Source organism: Prionailurus viverrinus, chromosome D3 (genome assembly GCF_022837055.1).
Source record: "Prionailurus viverrinus isolate Anna chromosome D3, UM_Priviv_1.0, whole genome shotgun sequence".
Classification (NCBI taxonomy): Eukaryota; Metazoa; Chordata; class Mammalia; order Carnivora; family Felidae; genus Prionailurus; species Prionailurus viverrinus.
The window spans coordinates 29,127,922-29,155,655 of NC_062572.1; the positions used below are offsets into that span (position 1 = coordinate 29,127,922).

At 49.2% G+C, this 27,734-nt stretch overlaps 3 protein-coding genes across 11 annotated transcripts in view; 2 read left to right on the forward strand and 1 right to left on the reverse strand.

Annotated features, from left to right (window-relative positions):
* ARVCF (ARVCF delta catenin family member) overlaps window positions 1–5,363 on the forward strand; it is a 55,755-nt gene extending 50,392 nt beyond the window's left edge. The window contains exon 18 of the mRNA XM_047826948.1: window positions 5,177–5,363. Within this exon, the coding sequence (XP_047682904.1) occupies window positions 5,177–5,191 (15 nt within the window). The 3' untranslated portion in view covers window positions 5,192–5,363. The remainder of the gene's footprint in view (window positions 1–5,176) is intronic.
* Window positions 34–20,826, reverse strand: COMT (catechol-O-methyltransferase). 2 transcript variants are annotated; one of them, XM_047826958.1, is made up of 5 exons: window positions 20,679–20,826; window positions 5,744–6,023; window positions 4,783–4,976; window positions 4,293–4,424; window positions 34–890 (listed from the first exon to the last, which is right to left on the reverse strand). In XM_047826958.1, the coding sequence occupies exons 2-5, from the start codon at window positions 6,021–6,023 to the stop codon at window positions 690–692; spliced, it is 807 nt and encodes a 268-aa protein (XP_047682914.1). In that variant the 5' UTR covers window positions 20,679–20,826; the 3' UTR covers window positions 34–689. The 2 variants fall into 2 exon arrangements, with proteins under 2 accessions (XP_047682914.1, XP_047682915.1); XM_047826959.1 differs by having other exon boundaries at window positions 20,605–20,733.
* TXNRD2 (thioredoxin reductase 2) overlaps window positions 20,776–27,734 on the forward strand; it is a 51,561-nt gene continuing 44,602 nt past the window's right edge. For 5 of the 8 annotated variants that reach the window (XM_047826949.1, XM_047826951.1, XM_047826955.1 and 2 more), the window contains exons 1-2: window positions 20,776–20,891; window positions 24,955–25,023. In XM_047826949.1, coding sequence (XP_047682905.1) covers window positions 20,783–20,891; window positions 24,955–25,023 — 178 coding nt within the window. In that variant the 5' untranslated portion in view covers window positions 20,776–20,782. Of the gene's footprint in view, window positions 20,892–22,854; window positions 23,055–24,954; window positions 25,024–27,734 lie in introns of those variants that run through there. The other 3 variants (XM_047826950.1, XM_047826954.1, XM_047826952.1) reach the window with 3 other exon arrangements.

Below are 27,734 nucleotides of genomic sequence, written 5' to 3' on the forward strand. Positions count from 1 at the left end.
GCAGCAGTTAAAAAGAAGCACTAAGTTGATCTCTTTTATTTAAATATTTAGATTTTTAATTTCTCTTTTAGCATCTTTTAAATGTGATACTGACATATAGGATTATTAACACTGAGCTGATGTTAGTAAAGTTGTGTTTCATTCTTTACAAGAAGGTGAAAGAATGCAGGAATCACAAGTGGATAGGAGTTGTTGGGCACAGTGCCATCACTGAGGCATTGCTGCCACCTGGTGATGGCAAACCTGAAGGACAGACTAAGTGCACAGCCCAACAGTTTCCAAATGTTCCCAACTTCCCCCCCCCACCCCCAACTTCCAATGTCTGCTGAATATGTCAGTGCCTGAGGACCTGTCGATGTAAGAAACCTAATTGATCGAAAATGCTGGTGGGAGTGAGTGACACCATCACAGGCACCACCTGTCCTGATTGGTATTTACAAACGTACTTTCCAGATGTATTCCAGTGATTTTGCATGGTAAGCTGGCTGCACTTAGGGTGGACCAGTGGTGACAGCCCAGAGTCGCCGTGCAGAGGGTCCAGTGTAGGCAGGCTTTGGCCTCACAAGCCTCAAGTGTGCTACATTGAGGACAGACCCCAGAACTGCAAAAGCAGGGTTGGCAGGAATGCATCTGTTGTGCTTTTCATAACCAGGCTTGGCAAGGGAGCCTGGAGCAGGGTGGGTGGGTGGTCAAGGCTGTGCTGGGCCATCCAGGCCCATGTAGACCGCCTTCTCGAGGCCATCCACTGCTGTAGAGTACTCCAGGTACGAGGTGAAGTGTGTGCACTCAAAGCGGCTGCTGTTGCGCACATATGCCAGGAATTCTGGTGTTCCTGGGCAGATGACGTTGTCGGCCAGCAACACTGTCCCCTTCCGTAGCAGGCCACACTCCTGCAGGGGACAGATGGTGGGAAGGTGTGAGGGTGACAGGTGCCCATCAAACCAACCACAAATGGGGAGGTTAGGTGCTCTTGGCCAGGTGGAGGCTCCACACACTGGCCTCTGTCTGGCCTGGAGTCAGCTCCTGGCATGAGGGTCTCCCCACTGCCTTCCATCTCCTCCCTGGCAGCAGCCACTCCAAGAAAGGGCTGTGCTGAGCACAAATCCTGCCTCCAGAATGTGGCTCTGTGAGGGCGAATCTTTTGCTCTTTGTTAGGTCCTGCATCCCCAGCCCCTAAAACAACATGGGGCATGCACAGTGGCTAATAATGCTAGCTGGATGAGTAAATGGAGGAGGCAGTGGAGCCAGGATTCAGGCCACAGGACTGATTCAAGGCTAGTGGGGCCCTCAGTCACCCAGTGCCAGGAACACACGGTTCTTCCAGGTGAGATGCCTGGTGCCCAGTGCACGGGCTGCTGTGCACTGTCACTGGAGGTCCTAATGCCTGACGAGGGTGACCCTGGAGGGATGGGGGTGGAGGCAGGGCAGACATCCCCACCAAGAAGCCTGCCTCTTGGGGGTTTGCCCTGGACATCCCCAAACTCTGGCATTTGAACACCCTATCTCTACCAATGCCTGGGCCTGGGCTCTACAGAAGGAAGAAGCAGCAGCTGGACCCAGCCAGGATGGTGAGCTGGGGGTGGGGCTGCCTAGAATATAGGAAACAATAGAAAAAAACTTTGAGAGGAAATGGTTGCCTGTGGAAGAGGGTCAGACCAGGGCAATGGGTCACACCAGTTGCCTTGTCCTAGATTTAACTTTGGAAGCATGGAGCTTCTTTTTCACACGATCATAAAATTAAAAAAAAAAAAAAAAAAAAAAAAGCAATGCCAAACATCAGAAGCAAAATCAAAGTGACCCCAGGAGTGTCTCAAATTGCTAGCAGGACCACACACAATGGGCATCTCTAAGTGATTTAAAAACATGGGGATTTAACTCTGTACACCTCCAGGGATGTGCCCTAGGACAGAGTCTTACAAGGGTCTCAGTTCTGGTGGTGACCACAGTCACTTTCAGCCTGTGGGCTGTGGGGGAAGCCAAGGGTCCTCTGGCCAGAGTGGAAAACACAGCTGTGAGGTCAGTGAGGCTAGGGACAATCCATGAGCCAGAATTTAAACAGAAAGTACCACTGTGAGGCATGGAGCGTTTTCTCTTCTAAAAAGAAAACTCCCTAGCAATCCTGGCCAGAAAAACCTAAAACAGGTATCCGGGAGAAGGCGCCCAGGCCCTAGAAGGGGAGCTGAGGTCTCCGGCGGGAAATGGACAAGGTGAGCCAGGAGTAGGGCTCTGAGCCTCACATGTGGGGTCGAGCTGCTCGGGAGCTGACTTCAGTAGGTACTGCTGGCCCCAGATGGGACAAGTCATCAGACACTAAAAACCGAGCTGACCATGAAAGAAGGAATGAAAGGAAGAAGGTTTGGACGTGTTTGGAGGGTGCTGGGGCCTACCCATCCTTGAAGAAACTGGTCAGAAGGGAGAGAATGGCAGCACTTACCCCACCTTTCACCACACATCACGCCTCCTGATGGAGGACACAGACCCCCTGGAGAAGCCCACCCCGTCTGAGCAAACCTGTTGTGCTAACCCCTGCTGGGAGGAAACAGCCCTCAGAGGACCAGGTAGCCTGTACCTGAGGTGCTTTTAAACTCTGTGGTTCCTTTTCCACTGGGTGTGTGCCAGGCTTAGTGACTGTCTTGTAACAAAGAGAAGGAGGCAGAAGTGGCAGTGTATGCCTTCAGAGATGGTTATACAAGGCACGATGGCTCCCTTATTGTTCCTTCCGTCTCTGTCACCCATTCCTGGCTGTGGGGAAAGCCAGCCGCCTTGTTGTGAGGACACTCAAGCTGCCCTGTGGAGAGCCTGTGTGACATGGCAGTGGGGCCTCCTCAGAGCAGCCAGCAGCCCCAGGCTGACCCAGCATAAACCAAGGCCCCGCAGAGCCCAGCTGCAGGGCTTTGGAATGTGTGTTTAAAAAAGTATTCATTCCCAATTCATGACTTCTTTTCTTTTGAGATAATTACCAGCTTTGAACAAGCAGCACTGAGAAAACTATTAGTTTCCTAGTTTCTAAATGGCAATATTTGCTACTTTTCTATAAATGCAGGCCCTTGTAATTATCACATACACCAAAGCTGCTGAAATCCCTTCCCCAATCCCTGTGCAGGCCCAGCTGGGTTGGCTGCCTGGCCTCTGCTCTCCACACCAGATTTCCAGGTTCACGCCCCTGGCCTGGAGCTGGGCCTCTACCAGGCAGCTGTGCTCCCCACACAGCTTGACATCCCTCCACTGACCACCTATCTCAGCCAATGCAGGTGACTGGTCCAACTTCTAGGCCATGGATCCCCTCCCCACTCTCAGCCCTTCCCTGAGGTTTCCAGGTCTCTGCACCACCCTCTCTATAGCCATCTCTCCCCACTATCCCCAACAGGGATCTTTCCTGAGGATAGATCTAACCTTGTTCTCACCTGCTTAAAGCCCCTCATGTCCCCACTCTGTGTGGCATTCAAGGCCCTCCACACATGGCTCTGGCCCACATTCCCAGAACATCCTGTGCCCTCATAGACCCCAGGCCAGGGCTGGTTCCTTCCTGCTGCATCCAGGCACCTGGCCCTCCATGCCTGCTCCAGAACCACTCACTGTGTGCAAGGTCCTGCCCAGCCTTCAGCCATGGCTCCAACGGCCATGCATACCATGCTCATGGCCTCTCTTCCCTGGGCCGAGTGACCAGCCCCTGTGCGAGCTGAGATGCGTTAGCATGACACAGACAACATGGGACCCTTCCATGCTGGCCTCCAGGTGGGGAGGCCATGGTGGGGCAAAACCTCCCCAGTTCTCAGTGGAGGACCAAGTAGCCACTAAGTGTGATCTTGACTGCCCAGTTGGGACAGACAAGGTAGCGGTCATCAATATTAAGCTTCGTGGGTCAGCTCATTAATAGCGCATCCAGGGTCCTACCTGGGGATGAGGCAGCCTCCCTGGTCACCACTTTGGGGCTGGCCAAGCAGCAGCGTTAAGGGCTGGTATGGGATGGGGTATGAGGATGGTGAGATAGGGGTGCAGGGGGATGCACAATAAGGAGCCTTTGGGGAAAATGGGCAGGAGATGCCCTGTTAGTGTTCGCCCCTCCCTGCCGCCCCTGCACAGGCTACCTAGCGGGCCTAGCTGAGGCTTTTTGCCCAGAACCACCTTCCTCCCATCTCCACACCACCCCTGGGGCTTCCTCTGGCCCTCCATGCTCCGTGACCTCAGGTGGGCCTGCCCAAATCACCTGTGCCACCAGGGCCACCTGGGGCGGCCCCTGCGCCAGCCACCAACACTGAGGCCCATGTGGACCAGGTGGGTGCAGAGCTCACCTCCAGGAGAAGAGTGTCTGGCAGGTACCGGTCCTTCCAGTGGTCAAGGAAGACCATGTCTAGCATGTCCACATCGTATTTCTTCTTCAGCTGGGGGATGATGTCCTGGGATGGCCCGGCCACAACGGTTACCTGGAACAGCACTCTGTTGGTGTCCACACCCAAATGGGACAGGCTACCCTTCCTGGACACTCAAGTGTCCTTACCAGTCTTCTCTGGGGTTCTGGGAAGATAAGTCTCCACTCTACCCCCCTCCCTCCAAGGACAGCCTGGGAGTTTCCTGCTCTGTGGAGTGGGGTGGCAAGACCTCCCTCACAGAGCTGCTGGGGGTTCTGTGAAGTCTGGCCTAGGAGGTGCCATGAGGCCAGGCACAACAGGATAAATGTGGCCTTGAACTGCATTGGGGCGACCCAAACCCTTCCCCTCCCCCCTTGCACCTGACCCCTGGTGTCTCAGTGTCCACATTTATCACCCTGGGGCAGCAACACACCCTGTCCTGCAGGCCTGCAAAGTCCAGCATCTGCTGGGTGATGGCGGCGTAGTCAGGGTTGAGCTCAATGGTGAGCAGTCGGGCCCCGGGCTCCAGCAGGCGGGCCATGCGCACAGCTGAGTAGCCGCAGTAGGCCCCCAGCTCTAGCAGCACCGATGGGCGCTGCTCCCGCACCACTGCATCCAAGATCTGGCCTGCGGGGCAGATGAGAGGGTGAGCACAGGCAGAGGGAAGTGACCCGCTCCTGGTCTTGGACCTGCTCATTCCAAACTGAGCATCAGTCCCTACAGATGCCTGCCTCCCCTGTTCCCCTTGTCCCACTAAACACACTCTCCAAACTCCCAGGGTCCCTCAGGCCTCTGGGTCTCAGCACACTCTGGTCCCTCTCTTTCAGATGATTCTTGGCTGACCCCAACTTGTCCTAAACGAGAGCTGCCCTCTGTAGAAGCCCTCACCCCACCCTGCCCATGAGGGCCCAACTCCCAGGAGTGCAGCACAGCACATGCCTGTGCCCCAGGCTGGAGTCCAAAGGTCAGGAGGGGGCCCTGGTGCCTGCGCTGGGCAGAGTCCAAGGAGCTCTGTACACCCTCATGACCAGCAGGGACAGCCAGGAACCCACTGCCTGCCTTGCACCTTCACCCAGCTCCATCAGACGGCATGCCAGTGTCAGGCCTACCACCAACTCGTAGGTGAGTAGGTATGGGGCAAGGAAGGGTCCCAGGCAGTTTATCAAACGTCCCTCCTTCCCCACGAGGACAGAGATGTGGGTGTTGGGATCTCTGCACAGCCTTTGCCCCTGGCCAAGGAAGGTGGGTGATCAGCTCCAGCCTCCAGGCTCCAGACAAGCCCCTACCCCAGCATCCAGAAACAGGGTGATAACAGGCCTCTCCTTTACAGGCTGCCCTCTTCCATCGGGGATCTCCATTCCCAGGCCTGCTACCTGCAGGCTGGGCTTGCCTACCTTTCTTGTCACCCACATTCATAGCCCACTCCTTCTGTAAACAGTAGGTATCGATGGCCTCCAGCACACTTTGTGGGTCCCCGGCCACCGCATGCCGCAGCACATGACGCAGGATGCGCTGCTCCTTGGTGTCGCCCATGAACAGGTTGTAGAGGGGCTGCAGGACGAACTCATTCCAGTAGATAAGGAGGAAGCCCGAGTAGGAGTGGCACAGCAGCAGCACCAGCAGCACCAGGCCCAATGAGAAGGCTGCCAACAGCAGGGGTGGGGCCTCCAGCATCTGAGAAGGGGTAGGGATAGGGTGGAGTGAGAAAGAGGGGGGAGAAGGGGCAGGGCAGAGAGCCAGGCGGGAGGCAGCGGGCTTCAGTGCCTTGTGGCTAGCCTGGAAGCCCTGCAGCCAGCTCTGGAGCTCAAACCACCCTGGCGTTAACTGCAGACCTGCCCCTCCTGGCTTCCTCACACTCTCCTCAGTTTGGGGGTGCTGCCAATGCTGATGGGGGCCCAGGGTTCAAGAAGCTAGCTATGAGTCCCAGTTGCCTGGCTCATCTCAACATCAGGGGAATGCAGACCTTTCTGCCCCCAAACAGCTTCCTGCCCCCAGGGCTGTGCCATCAGGTGCACAGAGTAGGTATGTCTGGCCATCCTGCCTGGGGACCTGCTGATCACAGCTCTCCTCCCTGGGTGCTTTCCCAGACAGCCTGGGTCAGCTGCTGCTCTGACAGAGGTGGGCACAGGGGAGGCTCTGTCCTGTGTGCAGCTCCCTTGGGTGCTCACACCAGGAACAGTTCAGGAGGTTTGTGTGGCCCTTTAAGTGAGTTCTCAGGTAAGAACACAGGCGGTCCCCAGGCCAGGCACTCAGGGCATAGACTCACTCACCACTCCCCTCAGGGATGGCCACATGTCATGTGTCTGTCCCAGAATGAAGGCCAGTCCTGCCGCCTATACCATAGGTAAGCGAGACATGCCAGCTCTATCAGACAACTAATGACAAGTGTGGCACAACCTCCCCTGGCAAGCCACCCTTTAGGCAGGTAGCTCGGGACCCAGTCAGGTGGGGCCCTGGAGACACAGACAAGGCTGAGCCACTCAGCCCTGGGTTCCTCATTAGCACAGAGCAGAGTTCAAGATATTCAGGGTAGATGCTGAGATTTCAGGCCAGACCCCTTATAAAATGGTTAAGGACAAAATAAAGAGGAACACGGAAGCCTCTGTTGGGGCCCATGGTTGCCACAGATTATTCACAGGAAAGGCTTGCTGAACCACAGCCACCACCACACAGGACTCTGCACTCCCAGAAGCTCCCATTTGGAAAGACACATCAGGGAGAGCAGGCAGACTGAGGGCCTCAGTGGGAAGAGCACTTTGAGGACCGTTGAGGGCTCCAAACCCCCACACCTTGGACCATGAGGAGACAGTGGTGGCTTGGAGAACAGGGCAGAGGATGAACAGGAAGCTGAGACTCTGCCCCAGGTGAGTGTAGACACCCAGATGCCGGTGGTATAGGCCATGTGGCCTATTTACACAAGGCAGAGTGGATGTATTGGCAACAGGTTGGAGTATGCACATGCAGTGGCCCCGGTTCCTTGGCCCACACTTGCTCTTCTGCTCCCAGTGCTACCCTGACCTTCAGAGCCACTCTCATAGCCGGCTCCTGCCCCCCATGCCGATTGAGGGGTCTGTGTGCTCCTTCTCTGAGCTCAGCAGCAAGACAGATAACATTTGTGCAGAATTCGTTTGCCTTTAGATAAACACCAACAGAAACTGTAGGCTAAAAATGACCAGGGTCCAGATATCTGGGCCCCTTCCCAAAGGCCAGCCCTGCCCACCAGGGCAGCACTTCACTTTTCCATCCTCTGAGAGCAAAAGGCCCCAAAGAGGTAGTGAGAGGTCCCCTGCAGTGTCACCCGGCCAGGGACACCAGGGAGAGTCTCCCTGGTCCTCATCAGCACTGCCCTGCAAGTTATGACAGGATGTGCATCTGTCCCTTATGAAAAGCAGGAGAAATTAATGAACCACTTTGCTTAAGCCATATTTCCCCAGGAAAATAACTATAAATTTGGAAATGACATAGAAGACCAAGAGTGAGTTACAAAGAACACATACAAATCAATGAGAAAAAGATGATCCAAAGAGAAAAAGGGGCCAAGAGGGCAAATACACAGATTACACCAGAAGGCCCAAAGTCCAGAGCAGGTATGGCAAGTCTTGGCACCACAGTGGGGTGCCCCTGCCTGCGGTGTGCCCTGGGTCCCACCATGCCAGAAAGTGTGAATCGGGTATTCTGTCTGCCATAGCTCCAGGGGCCACCCTGGGAAAGGGCTCCCGCAGGGCAGCATGCACCATAACCCAGGAGGCAGATGAGGGGACACGGGGTGGGGGGTGGGTACAGTGGATAAGGGCAGAGTTTCTCTTTTCTAGGGGACAGATGACAGGGACCGATGAGGGGAGGCCCATGCAGCCTGAAGGAGCCAGAACTTTCCACTGCTTAGGATTTCCTAACCACACATCTGTGTTTGTTAGCATTCCTATTAATACTCATAGTAGTGTTTGGGTGATGATATAATGTGTCATGTTGTTTTATTCTCTGTATTTATTTTTTTTTTTTTAATTTTTTTTTTTCAACATTTATTTATTTTTGGGACAGAGAGAGACAGAGCATGAACGGGGGAGGGGCAGAGAGAGAGGGAGACACAGAATCGGAAACAGGCTCCAGGCTCTGAGCCATCAGCCCAGAGCCTGACACGGGGCTCGAACTCCCGGACCGCGAGATCGTGACCTGGCTGAAGTTGGACGCTTAACCGACTGCGCCACCCAGGCGCCCCTATTCTCTGTATTTAAAAAAATATCCAATAAAGGTTGGAAATATATATCAAAAATAAGAAGTAATATTCCACTTAAATAATCAATTACTTGCTGGACCCTGGAGTCATAAACTATAAATTTCAATCTCCATAATACTTGAATTCTGTTAAAAATTTGGCTTCTGGGGCGCCTGGGTGGCGCAGTCGGTTAAGCGTCCGACTTCAGCCAGGTCACGATCTCGCGGTCCGTGAGTTCGAGCCCCGCGTCAGGCTCTGGGCTGATGGCTCAGAGCCTGGAGCCTGTTTCCGATTCTGTGTCTCCCTCTCTCTCTGCCCCTCCCCCATTCATGCTCTGTCTCTCTCTGTCCCAAAAATAAATAAACATTGAAAAAAAAAAAATTAAAAAAAAAAAAATTTGGCTTCTAAGTCTCTAATCTCTAGGTCTGTCTGTTCATAACTTTGCACAGCACTGTGTTCCTCAGGGCTGACAGGAGGGCACAGGGAGGGGCCACACCTGAAGGGAGGCTCGGCTTTGACCTTGAGTCCTGGTTACCTAACAGACATGCAAACAGAAAGCACAATGATGGGACTTTAAACCACCACAAGGGGAGGAGGGATCATCAGGAGGATAAAGGAAACTCAACCTTGGCCAAAAGGCCAGGGTATGGAAGCCAAATGGCATGCTCAGATCCTCTCTGTTTTATGTACGTTCAAACAGGCCATAAAGTAAGTTTTGAAGTGGCTCACTGAGCACAGTTTCATACATGCTTTCTTGACTACATTGAGGGCTGGAGGCAAAACTTCAATGCAGGATCCTGGGATTCCTATCTCTCATGGCTGTTGACCTCAGGGCAGTGGTGGGCAAAGAAAAGCTGCTCATGGGCTTCAGTGTTTCACTGAAGAAGCTTTATAAGGCCTCCATAGATGATACATTTAGTATCATGAGGGCATGAAAGAAATGAAGACATAACAAAAATACATCCCATGTTCATGGACTGCAAGATTTGGTATTGTTAAGATGTCAATACCACCCAAAGTCATCTACAGATACAATGCAATTCCTATCAAAATTCCAATGGCATTTTTCGCAAGAATAGAAAAATCCATTCGAAAGATCATTTGGAATCTGAATAGCCAAAACAATTGTAAGAAAGAATAAAGTTGGAGGACTCATACTTCCTAATTTCAAACTTATTACAGAGCTACAGTAATTAAGACAGTGTGGTACTAGCACAAGATAAACATACAGACTGACAGAACAGAACTGAGGCCAGAAACAGACACTCATATCTATAATCAAATTATTTCCTTCTTCCCTTCCCTTCCCTTCCCTTCCCTTCCCTTCCCTTCCCTTCCCTTCCCTTCCCTTCCCTTTCTTTTCCATTCCTTTCCTTTGTAAGAGAGAGCAAGAGCATGAGTTGGGCAGGGACAGAGGGGGAGGGAGAGAGAATCTTAAGCAGGCTTCAGGCCTAGCACAGAGGCCGATGAAGGGATCAATCTCACAACTGAAAGATCATGACCTTAGTTGAAATCAAGAGTTGGAAGATAACTGATTGAGCCACTCAGGTGCCATGATCAAATGATTTGGTAACAAGAGTGCCAGGATCACTCAATGGGAAAGAACAGTCTTTCTAACAAATGGTTCTGGGACAAATAAATTCCCCTACAAAAGAATGAAGTTGGACTCTTACCACACACCACATACAAAAATTAACTGAAAATCAATCAAAGACTTGACTTTCAGAGCTAAAACTATAAAAGTCTTAGAAGAAAATATAGGAGTAAATCTTCATGACCATGGATTTGGCAATGGATTCTTAGATATGGCTTCAAAAACACAGGTAACAAAAGAAAAAAAAATTGAATTTCATTAAAATTAAAAGCATCAAAGGACACTATCAAGAGAACCAAAGGACAACCCATAGAATGGGAGGAAATATTTGCAAATCATGAATTCCTACAATGCAACAACAAAAAGACAAACAACCCAATTAGAAAATGGACAAAGGTCTTGAATAGACATTTCTCCAAAGATCCACAAATGACCAGTAAGCATATGGAAAGATACCCAACATCATTATTCATGGCAATGCAAATCGAAACCACATGAGATACTACTTCATACTACCCATTGGGATGGCTATTTTCTTTTCTATTGTTTTTTATCTTTTTTTTTTAAGTTTATTTATTTACTTGGGGAAAGAGACAGAATGTGCACACACAAGCGGGAGAGGGGCAGAGAGGAGAGACAGCATCTCAAGTAGGCTCTGTGCCATCAGCGCTGAGCCCGAAACAAGGCTTGAACTCATGAACTGTGAGATCATGATCTGAGCTGCGATCAAGAGTCAGACACTTAACTGACTGTGCCAATCTGGCACCCCGGGAGAGCTATTGAAAAAAAAAAAAACCTTCTTTTTTTTTTTTTAACGGAAAATAACAGGAGCACCTCGGTGGTTCAGTCAGTTAAGCGTCCGACTCTTGATTTCAGCTCAGGTCATGATCTCATGGTCCTGGGATTGAGCCCTGTGTCAGGCTCTGCGCTGAGTGTGGAGTCTGCTTGGGATTCTCTCTCTCCCTCCCCCTGCTCCTCTCCCACTTGCATGTGCTCTCTCACTCTCCCTCTAAAAATATATACATATGGGGGCGCCTGGGTGGCTCAGTTGGTTAAGCGTCTGACTTCGGCTCAGGTCATGATCTCACAGTCTGTGAGTTTGAGCCCTCTGAGCTGTCAGCACAGAGCCTGGGGCCAGCTTTGGATACCGTGTACCCCCCTCTCTCTGCCCCTTCCCCACTCATGCTCTGTCTCACTCTGTCTCTCAAAAATAAATGAATGTTAAAAAAATTTTTTTTAAAGATATGTGTGTGTGTGTGTGTGTGTAAAATAACAAACGTTGGTGAGGATGTGGGAAAACTGGAACACTTGTGCACTGCTGACAGCAATGTAAAATGGTGCAGCTGCTGTGGAAAACAGTTTGGTGGTTCCTCAAAAAGTTAAATATAGAATTACCATATGACCACCTATTCAGCTCCTGGGTACATACGCAAAAGAACCGAAAGCAGGGACTTGAACCGATATTTGCATACCAATACTCATAGAGGCATTATTCAAAACAGCCCATCTATCAACAGACGAATGGATAAACAAAATGTGGTGTGTCCGTACAATGGACTAGTACTTCGTCATTAAAATGAATGAGACAATTATTCATGCTGCTACACGGATGGATGAACCTCGGAAGACATCATGCTATGTAAAAAAAAAAAAAAAAAAAAAAAGACAGAAAAGGATAGACACTGTGTGATTCCACTTCATGAAATAAGTAGAAAAGGCAAATCCATAGAGACAGAAAGTAGAATAGAAGCTGCTGGGGGCTGGGGTCGGGGAGGGGGAACTGTTGAATGAGTAAAGGGTTTGTGTTTGGGGGGGATGAAAAAGTTCTGGAAATGGTGACGATGGGTACACAAGATGAATGTAGTTAATACCGCTGAATTGTATAACTGTAGCATTGAAAAGGTTAAAATGGCAAATTTTGACTTCTGTATGTTTTACTACAGTCCAAAGAAAACAGTGGAAGACAAAACCGGCAACCCTGTTTGTGGCCCTCCCTGTTCCAAAAAAGGAATAGGGACGTGCCATTCCCCAGTAAGGAAGCAAGATCCAGAAAAACAACTGTTGCTCTCATCTCCCTGGGGCACCCAGGCACTCAGGAGTCTGTCTCCACCCTCCAGCTGTCTGCCCCCGGGGGGGGGGGGGGGGGGTGGGGGTGGGGGGGTGGGGGGAGTGTATCGGGTGGGGAGCTGCATAGACACCAGGGAGGGACGCCTGCCTGTACACTCGGGGTCCTTGGAGGCAGGGGAAGGGGTCTTCCTATCACAGCAGAGTCCACTTGCCCTGTGTACTTCCTTCCAACGGGCCTACAGTGTATATGCAGCGTCCCTCTCTTAGACCTCTTTCCCCAGATGTCAAAAGTAACACCCACCCCCCAACCTTCCTTATTATGGCCAAGCCATACTTGGCCACTTGCCGCAAGGCCAGCCCTACAGGACAGAGCCCAAGATCCCGTTCTGCCTGGGAACTGGGGAAGTTCTGGCAGCTCATGGGCACTATCAGCAAGCCCCAGCAACTGTGTGGTTTCAGCCCTGCCCCTGGGTACAAGCTGAACACGGACTCCCCATTTCACTCTTCAAAGGTTGGATGGCAGCACCCACAGGGACCTTTGTCCCATCTCTGGTCTGCTGCTCACTGCTCACTAGTCTGGTAGCGATTCGGACTCCTGATCCAGTGCTCCCAACAAATGTCCATTACAGCAGTGAGGACAGGTTTTGATTCTATGATTCTGAATATACTCTGGAGGGTGGGTGGGAGGAGCTTCCAGAAGGTAGCTCCTGGGCTGGAAGTCCTTCCTGGCTTCTGGGGAGGCCTTTTTGTCTCTCTGGTTGATCCTGCTCCTCCTATAGGAGCTTCTCAGTAGATTGAAACCCCCTTCTTCTTCTTCTTTTTTTTTTTTTTTAACGTTTATTTATTTATTTTGAGAGAGACAGCACGCACGTGAGCAGAGGGAGGGGCAGAGAGGAGGAGAGAATCCCAAGCAGGCTCTGCTGACAGCGCAGAGCCCAATGTGGGGCAAACCATGAGATTATGACCTGAGCCGAAATCAAGAGTCGGGATGCTTAACTGACTGAGCCACCCAGGTGCCCCCTGAAACCCCCTTCTTGCACCCCTGCTGACAATATGCCACCATGGTGCTAATTCTGTCTGCTTCCTTTCCTGTTGGCATGACTTTACTAAGGATAATTTGGAACTTCAATGGCTTCCATGGGAAACTGCTGATCTCCCCTAGTGGCTCCTCTGAGACCTCTCCCTTCCATCCACTCTTCTCCTCCTTCCTAGCTTACCACCTTTGCTCCCCCTCCAGCAACCTTACATCCTCTGATATGACCCCTGCAAGCCCCTCCCTCCTCCTCCCAGTCCACCCTGCCATACCTTCCCCTTCCCTCCAGCCCCTCAGCTCCCATAGTCACTGGCATGTAGACCCCCTGCCCCACTGGGGGCTCTCAAAGGACTCAGGGCTTGCTGAGTAACTCACTGAGTAACTCACAGGGGTTGCTGAGTAACAAAGTAACTCACTAGGGTTGAAAAAAAAAAAGCAAACTGGAAACAAACATGGCCTCCATAAGATTATATATCAGGGCAAAAAGATCTTAAAGGCCTCCTCCGGGAACACTAGTGAAAAGCTTTAGCCTTCCTATTGAACAGGTAACTAACCTGCTCTATCTGCCAGAAACATAAGGTCCAACTCTTATATAAACTAGTGAGTTTGGTATAATTGTATTTATACCTGATGCATGGCTAAAAGTTTTAAATGAAAACCATGAGATCTCTATTTGAATCTGTATGTTTATGTATGTAAGTATGTATGTACGTCCATACATGTGTGTATGTATGTATGGTATTTCTCTACCTCCAGGTGATATTACCAAATTAATTTATAAAATCCCTTAAAGTAGTTCTATCCTAATTGGCTTAGAGAAAAATAAGTACTTACATAAACTAAATCTTCCCCAAAACTCTCAGAAATATAAGAACCAACTCAACTGTTTCTCAGGTTAACATAATTTGAGTAATCTATGACAGAAGACTGGCTTAATATTGTTGATTTAATGAAACAGGTGTATCTTTAGTGTTATCAATATTAAATGGAATGCAAACATATATATTTTTTTAAGATTTTATTTTTAAGTAATCTCTATATGCAGCATGGGGCTCGAACCCCCAACACCGAGATCAAGAGTCACCAACTGATCCAGTCAGGTGTCTCACAAACATACATTTTTACTCCACTTGGTTTCCTAGTCAAATAAGCTAATATTCTATCTACTCAAGGTTTAGGATTGTACAAATGATAAATCTGATTTTCATCAAACTAAGTCCCTATTCTGACAAACTTTATTTTAACAATTATTGTGCTTTATAATATATCTGCCTAGGAGCACCTGGCTGACTCATTTGGTAGAGCATGTGACTCTTGATCTTGGAGTCATGAGTTCAAGCCCCGTGCTGGGGACAGAGATTGCTTAAAAAAAAAATATATATATATATATATATATATATATATATATATGTACATACATATATACAACATATGGCTAAAGTTATATATATATATATATATATATACGCACACACACATATATATATATGTACACACATGGCTAAGACGTTACTTTAAAAATATATATATATATATATATTGCTAAAAAATATATATACATACACACACATATATATGTATCTGCCTAAAAACTGTCTCCAAAATCTTTCCGGTAATTTGTAGCCTTAGAGTTTTGCCAAGTTAGGTTACATAATACATATTCTTTGACTATCTAAATAATTTTTACATAAGATAAAGTGCTGGAACATTCATTACTAATTATAGTTTAAGTTTTATACTCTTGACTTCTTGTTTTTATATGGTACAGAAGGCTAATGATATTTGGGTCTGTTAATAAGTATGTTCTTCTTGCCACGTTAAAAAAATTTGTACTATTCAGAGTATATACCTCTACAGATTACAAAATGGCATATTCATAAAATTTGTTAATCTGTTACAGAATACCAGTGTATGGCTGACAATTCACAATTATCTACTTCCTTGCTTTATCTATAAAATAAATGCTGCAAATGGCTAAAAATTATAATCATATGAAAATAAAACAACTACTAGAAACAATAAGAGTGAAGGGAAACAACTTTGTAAACAAAGAATGTGAGAAAAATAGGATGTGTTTCACATGAAAAGTATGCAAAGAATGTATAATTGTTTTTGTTAAGGAAAGGATAGTGATTTTGTCCTGGAGTTACATTTTCAAAAGGGGAAAGTATAGGACAAAAACCTGAATGGATATAGAAAGTTGTATAAAATTTGTGGTAAAAAGAATTTTATGTTATGAGATCCAAGCTGGCTAAGATTAAATGGATTCATATATAGTTTTTGAAATGAGCTTTACTATCAATAACATCCTCATGCAAAACTAGAGTTTGGTTTTCTTTCTGCTAAAGCAACAAAACTTCTTGAATCACTGGTCTGCTTTTAATGAGAAATTGTAAAAGGCTTTTCTTTACCCTTTGAGTAATCTTTACCAATCTTTACCTTTTGAGGAAATAAAGATCCTCTATCTTATCAAAATAACTTCCTGTGTTTTGTGTTATTACCATGTTCTTGATTACTTAAGAGAACCTGGTTTTCTCACTATCCAAAGAGCCAAGTTTTGTTTTGGTTTTGTTTTTGTTTTTACAATCATGTTATCTCCAATATTTACTTTTCGATTCTTTTATTGACACTTTGGTTAAGTAAATAACCAAATATTGTTTCATGGTGACCTGCGATCCTATTTAGTCAAGCATGCAAACCTTTTGACATTTTTGACAACTCTACTTTCCCCAAATCAAATTCTAAGTGATCTTCTTGATTTCAAGCTCGCTTTGGGATTTCCTAGAGGGTCTCTGGAAGATCTCAAAGGTATCTGTTCTTTCACCTTGTAAAAAAGACATGTCAAACTAATTAATTTAAAAAAAAATTTTTTTTAACATTTATTTATTTTTGAGACAGAGAGAGACAGAGCATGAACAGGGGAGGGGCAGCGAGAGAGGGAGACACGGAATCGGAAGCAGGCTCCAGGCTCTGAGCTGTCAGTACAGAGCCCGACGTGGGGCTTGAACTCACGGACTGCGAGATGGTTACCTGAGTGGAAGTCAGACGCTTAACCGACTGAGCCACCCAGGCGCCCCAAACTAATTAATTTTAATTGACCTGTTGGATTTCCTGAAAGGCACTGTCAGATAAAACATGTGGCTCAACCTTCCAAAAATGATGTTTTTATGAATAGATGTTATTAATATAAGGATGTCAGAAATCATATAAAGTTCCTATAAATTTGCCAGCACCCTCAGAGACCAGCAAATGTCCTGGTATGATATTATCAGTCATAATTCCAGTAAATATGGTATGGATGTTATAGAAATGACCAAGTTTTATTATCAGTTGTGTTTTTTACTTATTTTAATTAATTAATTAATTATTTAAAAACTTTTTTTAGAGAGGGGTACCTGGGTGGCTCAGTTGGTTAAGCATCTGACTTCAGCTCAGGTCATGATCTCATAGTTTGTGAGTTCAAGCCCCACATCAGGTTCTGTGCTGACAGCTCAGACAGAGCCTAGAGCCTGCTTCAGATTCTGTGTCTCCCTCTCTCTCTGCCCCTCCCCCGCTCATGCTCTGTCTCTCAAAAATAAACTTAAAAAAAAATTTTTTTTTTTTAATTTTTTTAGAGGGTGGGCACGTGAGCAGGGGAGAGGAGCAGTCGGAAGGAGAGAGAAAGAGTTCCAAGGCTCAAGCCCGGGATAATAGTCTGAGCAGAAATCAAGAGTTGGAAGCTCAACTGACTGAGCCACCCAGGTGCCCCAGTGGTGGTGTTTTTACAAGGGATTCTCATCAAATCTTTAACCCCTGGCCATTTAAGTCTTTGTCACCCACAGATAGTTTTTGTTTCTCTGTGCTGCTTCTGCAAAAGCATTTGCGGTCAGCTACAGGCCAGAGTGGTTTGTCTTCAACCGGAAGGGACTGTCTCCAAGATCCATGGTAAGGAATATGACAGGTACCTGGGGTACAGACTTCTGATGGCCTTGCTTCAGTAACTCTGAAATGTTATGGGACTGAGTAAGGCTTTCCAGAGCTCTAGTGGAGAAACTGATGGGCTCATGAAACTAACCAAGATCAAGCAGGACAAGAATTAACTACATGGAACAGAATAAACTGATAAAGGATGATTATAATTTTGTATGACTTTAGTCTGGAATATTCTTGGCTCTTTAGTATTCTATTTTCCGGGTTCAAAAAAAACCCACTTTTTTTTAAGTGTATTTATTCTGAGAGAGATAGAGAGAGAGATTGAGTGCATGGGTACGTGTGCATGAGCAAGCAGGGGAGGGGTCGAAAGCGGGAGAGAGAGAGACAGAATCCTAACTAGGCTCCGCACAGTCTGCACAGAGCCCAACACAGGGCTGAAACTCACGAACCATGAGATCATGACCTGAGCTGAAATCAAGAGTCATACACTCTACATTCAGGCAGTTGCCTGAAACACCCAGGCGCCCCTTCTTTTTTCTCTTAAGCTACCCGTGAGTCATAACACTCCAGCAAGTTAATAGTTTTGTAAACAAAACCAAAGCATTTATCTTTTTCTCCGTTTCTCCAAAAATTGGGAACTATTATTAAGTATTCTTATTTTCATGGCAATATAGTTATTTGCATAGATTCAGTAAGAACCTGTCCTCTTTGTGATAGGACATAACTTGAAAAGGCTGATTATATAACCAAGGAATGTCATATTTGAAAATGACGCGTGGAATCAGACATGACCAGACAGTTTTGAGAACTACAGTTGATTTTACAAGGAGGCAGTGCTTACAAAGCCCTCTTGAAAAAACCAGGCTTGTACTTGGCTTACAGAAGATCCTAGCCTTACTCCCAAGGTGAGTAAGGAACATCCCTTCCTGGCAGACCCAGGAACCCTAAGGTATTTGGGGGACCTTGAGTAGAGAGGAACTCACCCAAATCTACAGGTGAACTGATAGTGAGTTCTTGTTTTGGCTTCCTAGCCTTGAAAGGCTTTTAAAATGCCAATCTGAGATTCCCCATAAAAAGTTCCACAAAGCAAACTTAACAAGGCCTATGTGGTCAATTGCCATTTTTGCTGCACTTATGTAAATAATCAGGCCAAATTTAACAAGACCAGAATGATTTTGTAAACAAAAATAATCTTTGTGTGATTATCTTTGATCAAAAAGGGAAGTGGCTGCAGAGGGAAATGTTATATCTCAATGGAAAAGAATAATACAAACTTGTGGGTTATCAGATTCTAATCCTGTTTATTGTGTTTGAGGTTTTACTATACTACCTATGAACTGGACTGCATTCTTCCATCTTACATATTTTGTCAGCCCTTACCCAACCCTCAGCTCTTCTAGATTCCTTCAGCATCTCACTACAGTTCTCCAAATTGATGTTTCCAATTTTTCTCCCTTCCCTCCTGACTTGGCATCACTGAGAACTAAAACCTGACTGCCCAGACCCTTCCTGGGACTCCAGTTGTCCTGTTGCTGCCCTTTTTCCTCCAGGATCTGAAAGAGTCCCGCATGCTGAAGCATGAAGACAATTTGATATAACTCTCAAAGAGCTCATCACACAACAAATCATGTGTGTGCACCTTCATTCCTGGAGCTGCAGCTGCATGGGCCACTCAGAAGTCCATGGGAATTCCCACATCTTCCATGCTCTGCTTGGAGAAATAATCTTGACTGTGACACTGATGTCTATACTATATGACCATAAACACTCAAAACTGCAAACTGGGAAATCCACCAGATTTCCACAATGGTCCTCACTCCACAACCTAGAGATGTTAGGGGTCAATGTCTAAACTCTTCCCAACTGGCCATCTGTGGGACTCAAAAATCAGGTTTACGGTCAGTTCCAACCCTTAATCTTTGCTTTTCTTTCTGTTCCCATAGAAATGCCCCTCATTAAATGCCTGATCACTGGCACCATCCAGCAAGTACCCTCTACTAGCAAGTTCCAACAGATGGTTCAACAAAAGGTGATCAAATGGAAATGGGCTTATATTACTCAGCAGAAAGAACATCTCTTCTTTCCTTTAACAAGAGGGAGAGACCTGCCAAAGACTCTTTCCTTGACCAAACTCTATCCAGGCTCCTCTGAGCCTTCTTCTCAACTAGACCTCAACCTTGGCCTATAAGACTTGAACAAACACTAAATAGCATCTAACAGCTCAAAGTTGTATCCTTAGCATGACCTTAGCCCCCTTAAGGTGCATGCCAGAGAAAACTCCAGGCTTCCCAAAGAAGTGACTGTTCCAGCAAACACCTGAGGATAGGGCTCCATCTCCAAGTCACTGTGGGAGCTTTCATAAGCATGACTTAGCACATCCAAATGGGTGTTACACAGACCAGCTTCCTCTTCCCACTTTTCGTAACTTCTCACTTCCCTGACTCACTCCTGCCATCCCCCTCCCCCACTCATTCACTCTTCCTTTGAAAGGCCCAGTGCCTCTGAACAAATCTGAATGGAGCTCAGCTCTTTCCCCTACTGTGGGTAGTTACTGAATAAAATCTGTCCTTACTGCTGTAACTAGTGACCAGCTGTGTTCGTTTATGGCACCTCTCTCCCCACTAGGCCCGGCACTGCTCCTCAGAGCACCTCTGGGAGTTGGGAGGCAGCAGGCAGTAGGCAGTCAGGGAAGCTCAGTCCCAGGCAATTGGTCAAGAAAAGTCCCTGACTTTAAAAACTGAAAGGCTGGTATAACAGGTCCATTCTGGAGTGACTTCCTCTTTCTCAACATTCTCACATGGGGATGGGGCCACACCACCCTCACCTAGCCCTTGCTGGAGTGTTGGGCTCCAGTCATTTCCTTTCCCTCATGGCAGCCATTTCCCTGAAAGGAAAAGCCTGGAGGTACCCCAGGGGTCAGCCCATCAGGCCTCCAGAGGGAAACTTGTCACTGAGCTCCTCCAGGCCTTGACACCCACAATTCTCCCACTCCCAAGCGTCTCATCCCAGCTCAAAGATCAAGTGTGACCTCTGCAAGCCCATCAAGTCAAAGCACTCCCCCCCCACCCGGGAGATAGCCCCATCTTGAGGTCTAGATCCCTATAGAAGGCCGGATCCCCTATCCTTGTCTAGAACCTTATCCCCAAGTCGGATCTTCCCGTTCCAACACAGATCTGCTACTCCCTCAACCCAGTCTGGTATCACAGTCCCTTCCGTCCAGAGATTCCCACCCAAGGTCGGATCCTTTCTCACAGGCATCCTAATTTCCCACCCCGCATCCGGAGTTCCTCACCCCAGAACAGAGCCCAGATCAGATGCACCCCAGGTCCGGAGACCCCCCCCCCCCCAACCGCAGATGAGGTCCGCCCCAGGTCGAAGAAGAGCCCCCCTCCCCACCCCAGATCAGATCCACCAGAGGTCCGGAGACCCCACCCACCCCATGTGAGATCTGTCCCGGGTCCGTAGAACCCCACCCAAGGCCGGATCCCCGCGGTCCGCCAGCTCACTCACTTCGCCTTCGGCGGCGGCGGCGTCCTTGGCCAGGCGGACCCGCCCCGGGCCGGCTCAGGCAGCGCCGCGGACAGCCCCGGGCGCCCGAGAGGCCCCGCGTGGCTATGGCGGTGATGGCGATGGCGGCTGCGCTGCGGGGACCCGGCGGACGCTTCCGGTGGCGGACACAGGCCACGGCGGGCGGGGTGCGGGGCTCGGCACGGGGAGCCGCAGGTAGGGCGGGGCGGGCTCTCTGCGCCGGGCGGGGGTCGTCCAGGAGGGGGGCGTCCTCCAGGGTTTGCCCACGTGGGGGTGTCCCCGCGGGCAGCATTCTGGGCTGGGACAGGAGTCTGCAGGCTTCCAGGCTCTCCAATCCCCCTTCCAGAAGGGGAAACAGCTGCGGGACGCCGCTGGAGGTTCTGCTGGGTGAAATGATCTGTGCTTGCAGCCCCACCCCCAGCCAAGTATATAGTCCTGGTGATTATGGTGGTTGTGACTCACCTCCTGAGGTTACCAGGCGCCATCACCTGCACACCCCATTAGTCAGACTTGGCCACCTCCTCCCTGAGTCCCTAGTGGCCACACACAGCAGGTGCTCAGTATTTGCACTGCTTAGAATCATTGACGGGAGATTCCAAACTGATGGGCTCACTGCTTACAGTGCTGTGCAGGTGCCCTGGGGAGGAGACAATCCCTGGCCAGTCCTCCTGGAGCCCCCAAGGATCATTAACCAAACCAGGTTATTAACCGTACACCAGGCATAAGGGATGGCCCCAGGCTCCAGAGTAGGGGCTGCGTGCTGGGGCTTACAGGAGGGTTGGCACCCAGCCTGCAGGTCAGGGTCCCCAGAGCAGGCCACAGTGCCACCACATCTGCCATGGTGGCATGGCCAGTCCCACATGTGGTGACATCTCCCCACCACATGCCTGCACAGTGACCGACTCCTAGACCTTGTCCCTGGATGACTCCCCATGGGGAACCAGCATTGAGGGGCCTGTGAAAGGAAGGGATGAGGCCTCCTTCAGAGGTGGTGGCTGTGGGAGGAAGAGCAGCAGGGTGCTTGCCAGCAGTGGAATGAAGCTGACAGCATGTGTAGATGGGCAAAGTTGTGTGGCCTTAGGGAGCCTAGGGGATCAAGTGGCCCTGCAGAGGCCTGGGAGGTGGGGAGATGGAGTTGCTCTTAGAGTGGCTTTGCTGACCCCTGGGACTTTGGCCAGGATACCCCATCTTTGAAAGACTCCTTGCTGCATGAGTAAGGTGGGATGTTCATGAGGATTAAACGCAGCTGTGCAGTGGGGCCCTCACCCCACTTGGTGAGAGTAAAAGATGCATAAATAGGAGCTGCTGCTGCTGCTGCCACGAGCCCAGGGCCCTTCTGGCCACTGTAACCTTGGCCTTAGGGCAGAATGGGGTGGCCTTGGAGTGGAGTGTTTTGTTTCTACCTGGGCAACACAAAAGATTCTGCCTCCATGACCCTTGGGCAGCAAGGGGAAGGAAGCCCCAAAGCTAGAGCTTAGCTGCAGTGATGAGGAGCTGACAGGACCTGGGCACAGTGCCAACCCCCAACAAGGATGCCCAGAGCTAATTTTGAGCCTCCTCCTCCATCTCAACTGCAGCTTTCTGTCTGAGAGCAGGAAAGCACCTGCCCCATCCCAGGCTTGGGGGTGGCCCATGCCACCCCTGAACAGGAACCAGAATGACACTGCTGTCACCTGTCCCCTAACACCTGTTACCAGGAAGGATGCACGATGCAGGGAATAGTCACAAAGGGACTCCCAAGGTGGTCCCCTGAAGTGGTCAGTGTGCCTGTGGACACACAGGAAAGCCTCTGCTTGCCCTCCCAGAGCAGTGCACCATTCATTCAGCCTTGTCAAACTTGCTGGGGGCCAGGCCTCTGGTTCAGAGGGGGAGCAGAAAATTAAAGGACAATGGACTCAGAACAAATTGGAGACAGACCTTTCTGGGGCTGAGCCCTGAACGTGCAGTGGGGAAAGGAAGGCTATGAGACTGTCCAGGGCACCAGAGTGCACAGGTGTGTTCCAGATAACCCCCACAGAGCAGTACCCACCTCATCCGCCCTACAGGCCCTTGAGGGTCCTTCCCCCTGGCAGGGTATCCCAACCCCCCTACATGTTTAAAGGAAGATTTCCTACACTTACAGAAAGTTCCACTGCTGACCTCTTTCACAGGTTTATCAGACTGAGAGGCTCCTGGGTGTGCACAGCAGGCAGGGAGAGCAAACCAAGGATAAGCCCGCAATCTACACAGCCAGTTGGTTGCCCTGCCCTCTGCCTGATAGCAGGCAAAGGGGACACAGTGTGGGGCTGGGGACACCAGGAGCTTGCAGGGACCTGTTCTGTCAGCAGGAAGGACCAGCACCAGCACCTGCAATGGAAGGTAGGGGTGTTCTCCTGGGCAAAATCTTAGTGTTTCCCCTCCCCCTGTTCACCACGGGGCAGCTGGAGAGACGCTGCCCTGCCCAGCAGGCATGTGCTCATCGCAGCCCAGCAGTAGCTTGTCTCCAGCCAGCAGTCTGTCCTCAGCTCTTTGGGCTCATATCAAAGCCACCAGAATAACTGACAAAGTTTAGGCCTCTTTAGAGCCCTTGAGTTGAATTTGGAGTTAGGTTCACTGTGGACTGGCTGTTTGAACCAAGTTGTGGCTCCCTTCGATCCCATGTGCCCCTCTCACACATTACAGGTGCCCTCAAATGCCACCTGCTGGACAGAACCCGGGGTGGGCCTTGCTTTGGGGTGGGTGCAGTGGAGCGTCCCCACAGGACAGTCTGGTAGCAGGGCACCATCCAAGCACCTGGACACAAGCTCCTGGTGGTGACTCCCCTAACTTCACCAGCTGCAAGCCAGGGCCTCCTCTAGGCTCAACTGAGCTCCTGTGTCCTTGCAAAGCATAGGTTCTAGACCCCTGTCTGTGGGACATCTACAAAGCCAGGGTCCCTGAGGGATGCGGTCCTCAGGAGTATTCTCTACAGCCTTGCCCACCAGAAAGGTCAAGGTGGCCACAAAGGCAGGTGCAGTGTTTTCACTTCTCAGGTTCCAGTGTGACCAGCTGCGCTGGCCTTGGGTGGCAGACCCTTATTTGATCACAGGATCCTATGCTTCACCCAGGAGCAGTGGCCAGCTCTAGACATTCTGAAAGCAGTCTGACCTCCTCTGCCTTTCAACATACTAATAATTTTCTGTTATTTCTTCCTTTCTCTATAGGGAGTAGGCCAGTGCCTGGTGCCGGGCCTCTCCATCTTGGGCCCTGTGTCAGAGCTTTGACCAGCCGGCCACACCTAAGGACACACCTACTCTCACCTACCCCCGACTCACTCCTTTGCTCACCACGACCCCCACTTCTGACTGTCCCTTGCTTGCTTTCCATGCCAGCAGTTTGCATAAGAGGGACAGATAATGTCTTCCGCAGGGCAGGAAAGATGTGAGCGGCCCTCTGTGCCGGGCGTGGGAGTGGGCTGTGTGTTGCCTCCAAGGTGACGCCATGGTAAGCCCAAAAGGCATTTTAGAGTCACTTCTCCCCCAAGGCCCACAGTGCACTAGGCACTTGAGAGGCCAGGGTGTGCTGCCCGATGCAGGGATTGCTTTTTATATTTTTCCTCACTCAGAACAAAAGGTGACTGTTACAGCCGAAAGACACACTCAAGAAAAGTGTTCTTGTTTTTCGTTTTTGTAATTTTTGGGGTAATTTTTATTTTTGAGAGAGTGTGAGCAGGGGAGGGGCAGAGAGAGAGGCAGACAGAGGATCCAAAGTGGGCTCTGTGCTGACAAGCTGACAACACAGATCCCAACGTGGGGCTTGAACTCACAAACCACAAGATCATGACCTAAGCTGAAGTTGGACGCTCAACTGACTGAGCCACCCAGGTGCCCCCCAAGAAGAGTGTTTTAATCCCATGTCTGGCTTAGAATATTGGGTGACGTGTAAGTTCAGAGCAGTTCTGAAGCAGAGCAGAGCAGTTCTGGAGCGTGAAGTTCAGAGCAACTTCTTCTTGACCTGATTGTTGTTGCAAAGGCAATTACACACCTTTCACCAACCTCACCTGGCATTGCTTGGTTTCAGGATTTGTGCTGATGATGGATACCATTGTTGCCTTCTGCCTCGATGTGTGATGCATTATCACCCCAGACCATCACAGGATGGGGGCTCCAATCCTATAAAACAGATCTCATACCACATTTAACTGGGCAGAGCTGTTTGCCCTTTGGAAATCACATGGTATCTTATGGGATCCATATCCCAGACTTGTCCTGACTCTTCTTCTCACCTCTCCTTTCTCCAGCAGGGAGGCAGGACTACAATCTCCTGGTGATTGGCGGGGGATCTGGCGGCTTGGCTTGTGCCAAGGAAGGTATGTGTCCAGTGCCCTGTATCCTGCCAGTGTGGCGGGGGCTCCAAGCTTTCAGGGATGCCTGGAGAGGGCTGCATTGTTCTTGTAGCTAGGTGGAGATGCACCCTGAGTGGCCATGCACAGAATGCATTATCTCTGTAGCTGGCCTGCTGGTCTCTGGGGTCCTACATCCTGCAGGGTCACCCCAAGAGCCTCATCATTTTGCCCTGCTCCCTGCCGCTCCCGAGTTGTCTGTGCAACTCCCAGCAGCCAGGATGACACCCAGGTCTGAGCCTGCCCTCTTGGGCTGCAGCCCAAGGCCTCATGGGAGCTGTCCCCACCTATCTGACATGTCTCCCACCACCCACACCCTTGCTCACTCTTCTGCTACAGCCCCTGGCTGCCTCACTGCTTCCCGAAGGTCTTTCTGGCCTTGCGCCTCACCCTGGCTGTCTGCCTGGCCTGGTCTGGCCTGGTCTTCACCAGCCTGGTTAGCTGTGGGGCTCACTCATCTTCCTTCAGTCTTTGCTGCCAAGGGTAGAATTACCCCCTTCTACACACATCTGGTCCCTGCTCCCGGCTCCACTGTCCTCGTTCTTAGCCCTGGCACTGTCCCACAGAGATCATGGTTTGTTCTGCTGTCCGTGTCTAACCAGATGGGTCTGGGCACCCCGGGGTGCTCAGTAAAGATGTGTTGAGTGAAAGGGCTGGACCCAGAGGCATCCAGAGACCTCGTGTTGCAGTTTACCACTAATCTGGATGCGGAACAGATGGCCACCATTTCACTGGGGGCTCTGCTCTCTGCTTTAGGAGTGCCTGGCAGTCTGCTTGTCTGTCTAAATGATAAGGAGGCAGGTGAGGCAGATGTGGATGCGGGAGAGGGGAAGACAAGAGAGAAATGGTGCCCAAAACATGAAGAGTTGAGCAGCCACCCTGACCATTTAATTACAGCTCTCTGATATCAGATCCTGGGTTTTAGAATCACAGTTGGCATAAAGGAAATTTGCTGTCCACTGCTCTTGCTCTGAGGGGCAGAGGAGGGTGCTGGCCTGCAGTGGAGGGCAGGAACCTTGGAAGTCTCCCAGCTGATATGGGGGCCCACAGAGGGACACGAGGTCCTCATCCCATTGAACCACAGAGCCACCCCAAGAAACAGTGCATACAGACAGTTGTCCCAGTGGTGTGTCTTATAGCAGAAGAAAGCCCTGGATGTCGTGTCCACTCTAGTGTCTTATCTGTAGAGGCACATCTCTGTTAACCCACAACACTTCCCAGGTCTGTCTTTGCCTTTCTCAACAGTGGCATCTCTCCCTGTGGATGATTGTGCTTTTCTATAGCTTTACTGAAATATAATTGACTTAAACCATACATATTTACAGTGGACAACTTGATATGCTTTGACATACATACACACCTGTGAAGCCAAGTACCGCAGTCAAGCTAGTGAACATGTCTGTCCCCCCCGTATTAGCTTGCCGGGGTTGCCGTCACAAAGAACCACAGGCTGCATGGCTTAAGCAGCAGAAATGTATTTCCTCACTGGAGCCTGGAAGTCTGAGATGAAGGTGCCAGCAGGGTTGTTTCTTCTGAGTCCTCTGTCCTTGGCTGTCATTTCTCTGTGTCCTCACATGGTCTTTCCTCCGTGTGTCTATGTCCTAATCTCATCTTTTTATATGGACACCAGTCAGATTGGAGTAGGTAGGGCCCACCCTATGGTCTCAATTCTAACCTCTATAAAGACCTTGTCTTCAAATAAGGTCACATGCCAAAGTTCTGGAGGTTTGGGCTCCAACATGAATTTTGACAGGACGTGACTCAGCTCATAACAAACCCCAAAGTTTCCTCAAACCTTGGGAACCCCTTCCTGCTGCTCCCTCTCTGCTGCATCCCCAGACAGCCAATGATCTGCTTTCTCTCACTACAGATTAGTTTGCATTTTCTAAAATCTTGTTATACAAGATGAGATCATGCAGCATGTATTCTTACTTCTCTGGCTTTTTTTCACATAGCATAATTATTTTGAGACTGATCTGTGATGCTGTGTGCATCTAGAGTTCATTCCTTTTTATTACTGATTAGTATTCTGTTGTTTGCATGCACCACATGATGTTGGGCCAGTCACCTATAGGTGGACATTTGGGGTATTTGCAGTTTGGGGCTATTGTGAATGGTGCTGCTGTGAACATTTGGGTTTGTGTCTTGGTGTGGATGCATGTTTTCAATTCTCTGAGATAAATGTAGAACAGGTAGGTCATGTAGTATATCTCTTCTTTAGGTATTTTTTCATTTATTGCCACAGTCTTTCGTAGTCTTCAACGCACAGGTCTCCACATCTTTCATCAGATTTATCATGAAGTGTTTCATATGTTTTCTAACAGCTTTTTGAGATTAAGTCATATACCATACTATTCATTCATTTAAATTGCATAATTCAGGGGCGCCTTGGTGGCTCAGTCAGTTAAACATCTGACTCTTGATCTCGGCTCAGGCCTTGATCTCAGGGTCATGAGTTTAAGCCCTGCTTTGCACTCTGTGTTGGGTGGGAAGCCTACTTAAAAAACACAAAAATGCAAAATTCAGTAATTTTTAGTATATTCACAGAGTTTTACAACTATCACTGTATCAATCATAGAAATTTTCACCACCCTCCAAAATTATTCTGTATCCATTAGCAGCCAGTCCTCAGCCCCAGGCAACCACTAATCCACCTTCTGTTTGTGTGTATTTGCCTA